Source organism: Semicossyphus pulcher, unplaced genomic scaffold (assembly GCF_022749685.1).
Source record: "Semicossyphus pulcher isolate SPU_LCO1_2020_fin unplaced genomic scaffold, fSemPul1.0.p SCAF_11, whole genome shotgun sequence".
Classification (NCBI taxonomy): domain Eukaryota; kingdom Metazoa; phylum Chordata; class Actinopteri; order Labriformes; family Labridae; genus Semicossyphus; species Semicossyphus pulcher.
This window is the reverse complement of record NW_027211615.1, coordinates 7,378,320-7,390,794: the sequence shown is the minus strand read 5'-3', so window position 1 is coordinate 7,390,794 and position 12,475 is coordinate 7,378,320. Positions and strand designations below refer to the sequence as shown.

The window sequence follows — 12,475 nt, the reverse complement described above, 5'->3', positions numbered from 1 at the left end:
TACTTTAAATTGATTGAGAAAAGCAAACCAATTACCTCTGACCACTGCTTTATTGACCGTTTCACTCCACAGACCTTTATATGTCTGAAAATCACTTCTGAAAGAATATCATAGATTTTTTCTTCATCTTCTGATGTGAATACATTTGTATTCTTGCATTATATAAAATTTTACAGCAGTAAAACATTCGTTAGCTGGGTTATCAAGTTTGCTAAAAGTCCTCTCGAGTCTACTATAGTACCATTCATTTAAACATGCAGCCGTAAGTGCTGCACAGAGCAAGATTAAAAAGCTCAGACAAAACAGTTCATAATAAAATTAATAAATTACAGCAATTCAGTTGTAAAGTTAAAGAGTCAAAAAAATATAAGGGATATAAAATATGAAAACAACTTAAAAGCTAAGGTAGTAAATTATGCAGCATCGAAGAACTTAATACAACTTACCGTAAAATCTGGAATATAAGATGCAGTCTGTTTTTGGGGTATCTCAAGTTAAAATGTTTTCTGTAGCCATATTTAGTTATTTCCACATATTTTAATTTCAAATTTAATTTAAAACACATTCAAAATACACAAATTATAGCCGACCATCTGTTATCGCCACGTCGAGTTTACAATCCTGCTAGCTATTAGTGCGGTACCTAGCATCCTACGTTAACGTTAATTGTTGTGTGGGTGGTCATGACGGCGCATATCTGTGACGAAGCTTTAGCTCGATTATAGCGCACTCGTCTGGGTAAAATATGGTAACAAATTAACATACCTCTCCCTGCATTTTATAGTGCGCTGTCCACTTTGTAGATGAAAAAAATAAAAAGTGCGTCTCTTACACCGAATTTCACGGTACTTAAAATGTCTTTTATTTAATATCGAGTAAAAATTTTGTGTTACTGTTGAATGGTATTGTTTGATATATCGATGCAATCATATCATCAAACATCCAGGACATAAAGCCATTATAAATGAACATATCTGAACACATTTGACTTCATGTTTCAAACATTCAAATTAGCTTTAAATTGCAAAGGGACTATGGAGCGTTAATCTCACTTAAATTGTGCATTTCTGCAAACGGAGGGACGCCTGCGAGCTAGTTCAGGCAGGCAGCTCACTCCCCACAATCACCTGACAAACACTTCCAAATTGGCGGCCTATTAAAGCTGCAAGATTTGCTGTCTCTCCCTCCACTCTGTCATTACCTTCGCTGCCCTGCACCAGCGCTGTTCTCATACTTTCAGCCCCACCACCACCCCAGCATCCACCTGCAGGCTCCGGCTAGGGGGGGTTTAAAATATTATCTCATCACTCCTCAAACTTCTGCATGTAAAATAAATCTGCGAGGTTTCATTAAAAATCATGCACCTCTCAATCTGTTTGTGTAGTATATCACGAGTCATATGAAATCTATGGAACACATTATAAAGTGCCTTCTTTTCAGTGTAGCTGCGATTTTGGAGTGATTATCTTTAACCCTCTGTTCCCTCAAGACATTAAGCTCCTTAACTTTGATGCCAGTTCATCCGTCCGTGCAGCGAAGTCCTGGGCAGGCGTTCAGAAAAGCGGAGAAGGTGGAGACCCGTGAGATGATTTGTCGATGATCGTGTACACAACATTTGTTCAGATGCATGCTCAGTACAAAAGCAGCCTGGAGCCAGAGCCGCAGCGCTGTGTCTCAGATAAAAGGAGCAAATCCACTCGTGCCAACAAATCTGAAACTTGGCTCTCGTTCTGCTTTTGTGTTTCTCTCCTCTCAGTGAAATCTGGCACCTTCTCCACATCAGCCAATTTACAGAAAGTCATAAATTGAATTACAGAACCTTGAAGTTGGCAAATTTCCTCCTTCATTCTGCTTTGACTGTGTTTAATTTTGTATTTATTTCTCCCCCGGGACGGTAATAGTGAACTCATTTGTAACCGACTCACAATCTGGAAGTTTTTCTGCTGCCGTCGGCTCTCCTGTGAATAAGTGTTGTTTGATAAGCTCCCAGTAGGTCACAACTATTGGTAATTACCTGTTTGTTCAGACCTCCCTTTACACATCCGTGTGAAAGTTGTGATGCCACATGTTCCACAAAGAAGATGATTTGCTTCCCACAACAACAGTCACGACTTTTTGTTTATGATATTCAAAATTCAAATTAAAAGCAATCTGATGACACGTGGTAAAAGGCCTAGGGAGTAGTGCCTTCGGATCGCCTCTTTACATGGGATGGGCGATTTAACAACTGAGCTAATCCGCCGCCTATATTTGAGCTAATCTTAAAGAGTAGTCACACAACAGAGTTAATCTCAAGTAGTTTAAGTTCTCGCTGAAGTGATAAGTATTTAGAGTATGACTACCTTGACATCAATGATAGGTAAGGTTACAAATGCAAAAAATTGTCAACCTGTGAATGTTAAAAAAAAGTTTTAATTAAAGTTTCTCATTGAAATACAGGACAGTGTAACTTTAATTTAGTCAGAAATTGAATTGAATTTTTGTTTAATTCATCTTTTCTGCGTGTATTTTTTAACCCATATTTTCTCTGTTTAAAGTCGAGGTGTAATGAAAAATGTCATTTTAATCCTTTTAGATCACATCCCCGGTAATATTGTGCATCTATTTGACAATATAGGCCAAAAAAAATACAGAAAATCAATTTCTTCGTATTCTTATATCAAAATCCGATAATTTTTTCATCCAGTAAAACTAAATTTCACGCGTGCTTACGTAAGTTAGCACCAAACAATTTCTACCAATCAATCTGCAACATTTAGCCGCAGAGCACCAAGAACGCTCGGTCAGTTAGCTAGCTACTGCGCTGTGGAGAACTTCTGTCTACGCCCACTTCTCAACGATCAAATCAAATCCCTCTAATGATATGTCCCGCCTGCACGTCCTGTTTCACTCGGAAATACGGATACGGAAGCTAGATACTCTCGAAATGCCGTTTCAGCTCGACTTTAAGCATCTGTTGTCTGCATTTTGATCCTCTTTATGTCCTGTCATTTTGGAGGAGTTTACAATAATTTTAACTTTAAATCCATCCAGGAACCTAGCATGATGTTAAAGGGATAGTTCGGGTTTTTTGAAGTGTGGTTGTGTGCGGTACTTATCAACAGCAAACGGCCAGAGTTCCTACACTGAAGCTAAGCTAAGCACGGCTACAGATAGAGCCACGTCTACCACGTACTTAAGCCACTTAAAAGAGTAGCTAGGAAAACAAGATCCTCTAGTCGTTTGTCGTTTCCAGAATATTGTATTTTCTTTTGTTTGTGGTCTCTTTTATAAACTGTTGACCCAACCAGCTGATCCGGTGCGCTGCATGCGCAGGTATACAGGACCGTTGTTTGGAGAAAGACATAGTGTCGAGGGTAAGGGCTGTCTGGTGTGAAGGTGAAGCAGTGACAAAAAAACACTTACACTGAAATGTTATTTTATATAGGGGACTCTTTTAAGTGGCTAAAGTACATGATACTAGTGACCCTGCCTGCAGCGGTGCTTAGCTTAGCTTCCGTGTAGGAACTCCGGCCGGCTTCTCCCAACAGGGGCTGTGCTGACTGCTATCTACTGTACCTAACACAATGCAACCTGTTTGCAAACAGTACACAGGGTTGATTTAAATCACATTTAAGCTGAGGCCTAACATTTTAAGTGTAAGTATTTTTCCTTCAACGGCGCTTTGACAGATTGTTGAGAAAAAAATGGTGGCAAAGCTTGAATTCAAGTTCACTTGTTCCCATGTTTCACCCTCTTGTTGAAATCAGCTTTCAGTTAAGAGATCCATTGATTAAAAAAATGTAATTCATGTGGGTTTGTGTGTGAAACTTTTTCTCTGTTAACGTGTGTTTTTCTTGTATTTTTTGTGTGTAGAAATTCAGCTGTGAATGTGAACACAACACCTGTGGGGAGAGCTGTGATCATTGTTGCCCCGGTTATCACCAGCAGCCGTGGATGGCAGGAACCTTCAACACGCGACATATCTGTGAGAGTAAGTAAGACATAACACAATGACATGTTACACACTTAAATTAACATCAATGCATCCATTGACACAAAAACTTTTCTATACACAGAAACCAGCCGGTTATTATCACACTTTCAAATCTTCACAGAATGAAACTGAAGCAGTCCGATATAATTTATATTCTGTCCAGCCGATCAGGATCACTCTTTGATATAAGACTGTGTAAAGCCATCAAGAGTCACCTTTGCATCCATTAACCTTCATCATCTGTGTAGCGGCAGAGTGATGAGGTTAGAGGCGTCCACCTGTCGTCATAAAACAACAGTTACAACGTGTGATCTTCATTTTATTTCACACAGGCTGCACCTTCTAACAGGCTCTGCAGTCTTAGTGGCTTCATAACGGCTTCTTCTGCCCTGACGCTGTCACAACACGACTAAAGAAGTGAGGCGTTTAAGGTCCTGAACTTTGGTATTGCAGCAGTATTAAGCAACCTGGTTCAAAATAATTATAAAAAGTGGGATGTGTTACCTCTAAATGAAATTGCTTTATTCTCAGTATTTGGACAGAGCAGGTGGAGGCAGGACGCAACAATCCTATCAAATAGACTAGAAAGTACCAACTGTGTGTGTGTGTGTGTGTGTGTGTGTGTGTGTGTGTGTGTGTGTTTTCAGAGTGTAACTGCCACAATAAAGCAGAGGAGTGCTACTTTAATCAGACAGTAGCAGACCTCTCACTCAGCCTGGACACTCATGGTCAGAACAAAGGGGGCGGAGTCTGCGTAAGTTGCCGTGACAACACAGCTGGAATCAACTGTCAGACATGCGCTGCCGGGTTCTACAGACCTGCTGCGGTACGTCTTGAAACACACGAACCTCCTTATTTCAAAACGGTGAACGATAACCGTGTGCTGAGATGTTTGCTTTCTTTACCTGTCCAGGTGAGCCCCGAGGAGGAAGACCCCTGCAGCCCCTGCTCATGTGACTCACAGGGATCGATCAGCCAATCATGTGTCCCGGATTCGAGCCAGGCTACGCCACGTAAGCGCATATACTTTCTACTCTTTATGTGTGTCCTCATGGCTGAATCCAAACATCCTCTCTGATTTCTGTTCCATGATGTGGTTGATTATTAATATTAATTACAGATGAAGTAATAATGATACAATTTGTATAACGTATTTGTATAGCACTTATCAAACCTTTACAGTATAAGACATAAGAGACAAACAGTAAAATACACAATGTCAGCATAAAACAAGAAGAGGAGCAACTTAAAACAATTTGACTAAAAGAAACAATAAATAACTAAAACACCATGAATACAATATTGAAATTACAGGAAAGACTTTCGAAGAAAACAAGTCTTCAAAAGTGATTTAAAAGAAGATAGTGAACCAAATCAGTGATGTCTGGTGACTGCAGGAAGTCTGCTTTAGGCCCCTTCATGTGCCTCTGAGAACAGTGGGTTTTTACAGCCCTCAGCAGCATCACATTCACCACACGCCTCTTTCCTCGTCTGTTTCGTCTCAATACATCTTTTATGTTCTTTTTATCTTGTTATGTCTGTCGTGCTTGTTATGCACTGATGGATACGCCGGGTGTTATTGTCCCATCCATTTATGTTGAAATCAGTCTTGATGTTGTGAAGGCGGTGCGCCATGATGCACAATAAGAATAATAGTATCTCTGAAATGCATTAAACATGCATTAAAGTAAGCATGACTTAAACATGTCAAGTGTGGAAAGTACAGATGTGTGTTCAAAGTCAGGGGCTAAAAGAAAAATACAGTGAATTTGTCATACCTGAAAACTTAAACGGGGGTATTATGCTGTTTCACATTTTAAGACATATATATATAATGTTACAATGTTGGATGTTCAGACTAAACGTGGGTGAAGTTTCAAATCTGTAGGTGAAAGTATGTTGGAGTAATCCCCAGGCTTCTCAGCTCAGTCTGCAGGCTGCTGTGAACGACTGGTTTCACACTGTTTTTTCTACACGCTTCACTTTGTGACGTCACAAAGTGCAGCTTCAGCAGGCTTCGGTGATCTGGCCAATCAGAAGAAAGCGGGCTTGTAGGGGCGGGGTTTCTTAAAGGGACAGAGCTGACTGAGTCGTTTCAGGCAGAGGCTGTATGAGGGCCTGCACAGAGCATCAGGGTGAGAAAAATTAGGAGTTTATTAACTGTAAATTATGCTAAGCTACTCCTCCATATAAAGCTTGAAATTAGCATAATACCCCCCCTTTAAAGGTGATTTAAATTTTCCATTGCAGCAACTCTTTTCATGCAGGATCCCGAAGTCATACGCCCTAGCTGTAATCAGTTGACAGCCTGCTGACTGAGTCGTTTCCGGCAGAGGCTGGGTGCTTTTCTTTACATTAATTTGCGCATCCTGCGTCCCTCACTCGCGTTTTGAGGACAGAGGAGGCAAATTTGCCAAATGAAAAACTCTTGGGTCAAAAGCGTCACCATTAGGCAATGTCTTTTACCAGTGACGTGCTGCTCAGCTGTATCAGCTGTGAAACAGAAATAAAACGCAATTTATAATCCTTTATAATTTGAAACCTTGAAGTATGTTTTATAGAGGAATATATGTGCTATCACTTCTGGGAACTATTTTAATCATTTAATCTTCCTTTAAATCGTCTTTCTGTACAGATCAGTGTTATCATGATTATGGATTTTTTATTAAGTTACATTTTTATTGTCTGCACAAAAATCCAGCACAGAGCTGCAAGTTTATTGATTTCATTGTAAATTAAATAATAAATAAATAAATAATAGGCCTACTGCTGCTTTGTGTGATGCCACAACACTTTGTAATTACATCATCCTGTATCTAGTTTTGTAGTCGTAATGTGTGACCATATACTTCGCCGCCGCGGCGCATTAAACTGTAAGAATTAGCTGTAAGAATAAGCTGTGTGAATAAAGAGCGATCCAATCACGTCACGTCTTAAAACACTTCTGCGTATCCTCGCTTGGATGGAGCTCCTCCTGGAGCCTCCTCGATCCTCGCCTCCTTCAGGTGCATTTAAGAAATTGGAAGATCCTCCATCATGGCGGAGGGGGAAGGATTTCCCGGTCAGCCGAGGAGAGAGGGCGCGATGATGCGCAAATGGATGTAATGAGAAGCACCTACTGTATGAGGGGGCCTGCACAGAGCACCAGTGTGAGAAAAATTAGGAGTTTTTTTAACTGTAAATGATGCTAAGCTACTCCACAGGTATCACAGAGTGAAATGTGAAGCTTGAAATTAACATAATACCCCCCTTTAAGTACAGTACCCAAGTATTTGTACTTCATTACCTCCCACCTCTGCAGAGTACTTTCCACGAATACGTCCACAAAGCCTGTGAGTCTGCAAGATCAGTAAAGCCTAAACATTCAGATGCATCCTCTGTCTATTAATCACTCTGGATATATTTCATAGGGGAAATACTGTATAACTAATTCCAGCCTCAGAGTAGACACAAATACAAAGCAAACAATTTAATTAATTTTCATGTGGTACTTCAGTATCTCCAACATCTCATCGATCCTGCGTGATTTCCTGCGGGGTTGGGGTTAGTCCAGGTCATCTGCATCTATAGAAGCTTCTGTTATTGAAAACAGAACAGAACAACTATTTATATGAGAGATAATTTTACTCCTCTTTGTGTTTTTACTGTTTTTACATCTAGAAAGAGGAGCTATTTTCAGTGCAGTCACTTCAAAGGAGGAACCCGCTCTGTTCAGCTCGCACGGGTGTTTTTTAAAACGTGTGTGTGTGTGTGTGTCTGTGTTTGATTGACAGGCCAGCCAGCAGGGTCATGCCGGTGTAAGGAGGGTTTTGGGGGTCTGCGATGTGACAGGTGAGGGACACACACCCACACAGGTACACACACACATACATACACACACTTAAAGAGACAGAGACGCATAGTGACAGGTGAGCAGAACCTTTCAGCTGGTGTCTGTTCCAATTAGTGTTTGGAAATGGCCAGAAAGTTTCCATTAAGATCTTTGATGATATTAATGATCACACACACACACACACAGTCGCTGAACAAATGATGTAGGAATGCCAGACTTGCTGTTTTATTGCTCCTTTTATTTGCTGTTTTCATCTGACTTCACTTAGATTGTGTTGCTTTAATAACATCTTTTACACGCTTTAATCTCTCATGAAGCTGAAATAATCAAGAAAAGTCTTAAGGTTAAAATTACAACCTGACAATCACAAGAAAAACTAACAAACAATAAGAAAAGCGTTCAGTCTGAGACTAAATTTGTCAAGGAGGTGCTTCATCTTTAATAATTAATCTCTTATTATCTCTTATTGCTGTAATTGCTTGTTGTATTATCCTCCTTCCCACTGCCATTACTCTATTTGCCTGTTGAGTGTTTAATCTAATCTAAAAGCTGGCCTCAGAGCAGGCCAACAGCATCCTTAAAAAACCACTTCCTTGATCTCTATTTTCAACACTTTGTTTTTTTAAGTACCTTAAATGCCTCATATCCCTTGAATCTGTAAATCCTTTAAAGCTGGCCCACACTAAGAGACTCACTAAAATCTTAACGGAAGTTGAAAAGTTAGTTTTGTTCCTGTATGTGTGTGGAGAGCAACAGTATGACCAGAACAGCACACCACACAAACAGAATCTTTCACCAACAACCAGAGACCCGACTCTAAAATCTTGCATAATATCTCGCAGTAAAACGCGACTTTCGAGTAAACAAACATGGCAGACGACAGCGAGGAAGAATTGCTTCTTCAGTGAACTTGCTTCCAAATTGGTTTATCATTTAGTTCCACGTGACAATCCACAGAGCGCGTGCTCGGCTGTCCTCGGGGTTCCTCCCACACAACAGGATATCAGATCGTAAATATTGAACATGTTTATTATTTACAAATTGAAATCAGTGCGGCCATGAGGTTCTCCCGAGCTGATCATGGGGTTTAAAATCACTCCTCACACCACAGGAACATCTGGCAAGATAATCTTTAGAAGCATCATAAAAAAGGGAGTTTGTTTACTGTTGTGGGAAATCGAGCCCAAAATCAGCTTGATTATCGGAGTGTACTCCGCCTAAAAGTTTATGTAAGTCAATAAACCATTATAATCGATACAATTGTGACAGGACAAAAACATTTCAATTGCAGGTCGGCCTTGTACTTTCAGGAGAATTAGCTTAATTAATACACTTAACTTACTGATCCAAAGCAATTCTAAGTGTGGAAACATTAACAAAATATTTCATTATACTTAAAACATAGCTTCTGATATAACATTAAAGTGCCTAAATGTGTACGACCTTAAGGTTATGTAAGGTCATGCTCAAACTATTATGGTTTTTATTTTAGAGATTATTTTACAGGATTATTCAAACGATGATCTCCCGCTAAATTCAAGGCTCCCCCTGTCATCTGCGTGTTTTCACTGTGTTTCACATGCATTCAAAGTGACTGTGAGGAACTCTGAGTTTGTGCTGATCTGGGGACAAAGAGGTACATGTTATCTCTTTGCTGAGGATGTCCTGTACATGCATACGTTGGGTTTTCTGACAAAAATATCAGCCTGCTGTCTTTTAACAGTCTTGTTTTTCACTCACTGCGAATCTTTTTCATGGAAAATGTAAACAAAGGCCCTTCGTGCTGTACGCCGCTTTGTCTGACAGCTACCTGGTGGCAGTTGTAACAGGCATTAAAAACAACTGTATAGAAATAATCAAAGTAATTCCTGATGGTCTCGTTTGCTTTTATAGGTCATCAGTTATAGTTTCAGTCTGTTTCATAAGCAGCTAAAAACAACAACAAAATTATGTCAACAATGAACATACAACTTGATGACGCAAAAGAGACAACTCTTAGCTTATAAGACTGAAGTCTCTAACTAGGTGGCCCATTTTCAAAGGGTAAACAGAGAAGCATCACCTTTTTTTCTCTCTTAATAGTTTGGATTTTAAAAACATGCACATAACCAGCGGTACAACGTCCATCCTGGTCCCTACAGACACTATGATCAGGATTGACTCTGCACCTGTGTGGAGAATCCATCCTGTGACCTCCTGTCGACGGGAAGGCCTCAGTAATACTCGTCACCTTCATCTTTATCATCATTATTAAACTCATTTGTCTGCAGGTGTGCTGTGGGTTATATGGGCTTCCCGTCCTGCCAGCGCTGTAACTGCAGTGTGGAAGGGAGCACCAACGATGACCCGTGCATAACACCCTGCGTGTGCAAGGTACACACACACACACACACACACACACACACACACACACACACCCACACACACACACACTTCTATCGGTGCAAATAATGACAAGTACTTTAAGCTAACCTTTGTAGCCCTGTCATCATTATCTTCAGCACATTAACACTGCAATAACATGCCTCCTGCTCGTAACGGCGGAGTGAGGGCAGCACATAAACTTCGCTGTGTCTTCTCTTTATCTCTCTGACTTTCTTTCTTCCTGTCTTTCTGCCTCCTGCAGGAAAACGTGGAGGGAGAAAACTGCGACCGCTGTAAACTTGGATTCTTCAATCTTCAAGGTGACAATCGCCGCGGCTGCGAAAAGTGTTCCTGCATGGGCGTCTCCAGTCAGTGCTCCGCCTCCACATGGACCTATCAGAATGTAGGAAACTCTTCTTTTTACAGATAAGTTTGTATTAGCTTCAAACAATATTTCTGTTTGTATTACTGACAAGAGGATTTAAACTTAACGTATGCAGAACATTTCAACCATGGTGGCTCCTGTTGCCTTTAGCCAAACACGAGTTACCATACATTTAACATCAGCTTGAAGGACATGGCAAACAACTACAGTACACATTTCTTGTGGTGTGCTAATCCTCACGGCTCTCTCTCAAAAGGATTTAAAACACATAATAAAAATAACTCTCAGAGGAATCATTTGAATTTGTTGCTGCTTTTTGTGGTGAGGTAAGACTGATAGAATTTTTAAATTAAAAGATTGTGTTTATTTTCTGATTTCTTGAGGGGAACTATCCACTTGGGAGCTCTTTCGTAGAGCGTATCAAGCATTTTTTTACCCATTGCATTTAAACCAAAAATAGGAAAAAATGAAGTGACATAAGCCAGTTATTGATTGGTATAGAAACACTTTCACATCACAAAAGCAACGACAACAAGATGGAGGACACCGTGAATAGAGCTGTGTGCTGAGATTTGCATTGAGTCCCCGTTGGAAATCTCGCGTGAGCGAGCGGTCATAAAATTTACAGGATGAAAATTGTAGAAATGAGTCCCTTTATGTATGTCAGTGATCACACTGTTGCCTTGTTTATTAAGAATAAACACCAGGTCCTCTTTGCCTACATGACTGTGAACTACCAAACCTGAGCACTGGTGTTGCCATGGATACGCATACAAGTAAGCATACAAGTAAGCATACAAGTACGACAATCATTTCGCTCAAAATGTTCAAATGATATACTTTGAAACTTTGTTGCAAAACAGTCAATCAGTTTTTCAGTTGCCTGTAATGGTGCAACATTTATGATAAATCAAACTGTTATGTTTGAATGCAAAGGAGGAGAACATAACTTTGTTCGTATTTCATAGGTTATGTCGCATTGTGCCTCTCTTTATTAATACTAACAATAAAATAACGTTTATTCCCTGCGGGACGGGAGAACACACAAAATCAACTCCGGCGGGAATGGTCCAAATCTTTGCGGGAGCGGGCTGGAGTGTAAAACTGGCGTTGCAGGAGCGGGTGGTTACGTTCAGAAAAGCCAACTGGAGCGGGATTAAGAGAACAGTCCCACGCAGGGCTCTGTTAGGAAAGAGATGTCTAAGTTTAGACCTCACTTTCCATCTATTTGTTTGTGTTATGGTCCATTTTTCTCAGGGCTAATGTTAGGAGCTGTTACATACAGTTAGTGTTTAAAGATGGCTGCTGCCTGTGCTACGTCAGCTCATGTGATCAATGTACACTTATGTTTGAACCAACTACTGTACATTACATAACTTGTGCTGGGAGGGTGCCTACTCTGAAGAAGGAGCTACTATCATTTCTTAAATCGGGTCCTCTAACCATAATTAAGACTCTGAAAAAGTCCCTCTGTCAGTATTCACCTAAGGACTGACATAAAATAGCCCTGACAGTGTTGACCTTTGAAGGTGCAGCTGTCTTGGCCTTTTACTGTAGCTGAGCTGCACCATAAACCTTGACACAACCTTGCTCTGATGGAGTTTAAACTACTTCATAAAGGAGGCATCGTTTTAAGACATGAGACTGACACTGAACTTTTGTATCTGAGTAGCATTAGCATGTTTCCCGCAGATTGGCATGCTAGCAGTTGGATCCTCACCTGCTATAGTCAACCAGTAACCTCTAATAACATTTCATCATTGAGCTTATTTTGGGGTAGCATATGATAAACTTTGCTAAGCCACCTTTTGCATAAAGGAGAGAGAATCACTTCACTGACTTACCAAAATAAGTTTCATAGATGGCAGGAAAACCGTCCGTCAAACACAGAACACATCCGGCACAAACTTGCGCAAAA

The 12,475-nt window shown here is 40.4% G+C and overlaps 1 protein-coding gene across 1 annotated transcript in view; it reads left to right on the top strand.

The window, feature by feature from the left end:
- Positions 1–12,475, top strand: part of lama2 (laminin, alpha 2) — a 197,083-nt gene that overhangs the window by 27,142 nt on the left and 157,466 nt on the right. The window contains exons 8-13 of the mRNA XM_069657561.1: positions 3,856–3,973; positions 4,624–4,802; positions 4,890–4,989; positions 7,750–7,807; positions 10,079–10,181; positions 10,435–10,575. Of these exons, the coding sequence (XP_069513662.1) occupies positions 3,856–3,973; positions 4,624–4,802; positions 4,890–4,989; positions 7,750–7,807; positions 10,079–10,181; positions 10,435–10,575 (699 nt within the window). The remainder of the gene's footprint in view (positions 1–3,855; positions 3,974–4,623; positions 4,803–4,889; positions 4,990–7,749; positions 7,808–10,078; positions 10,182–10,434; positions 10,576–12,475) is intronic.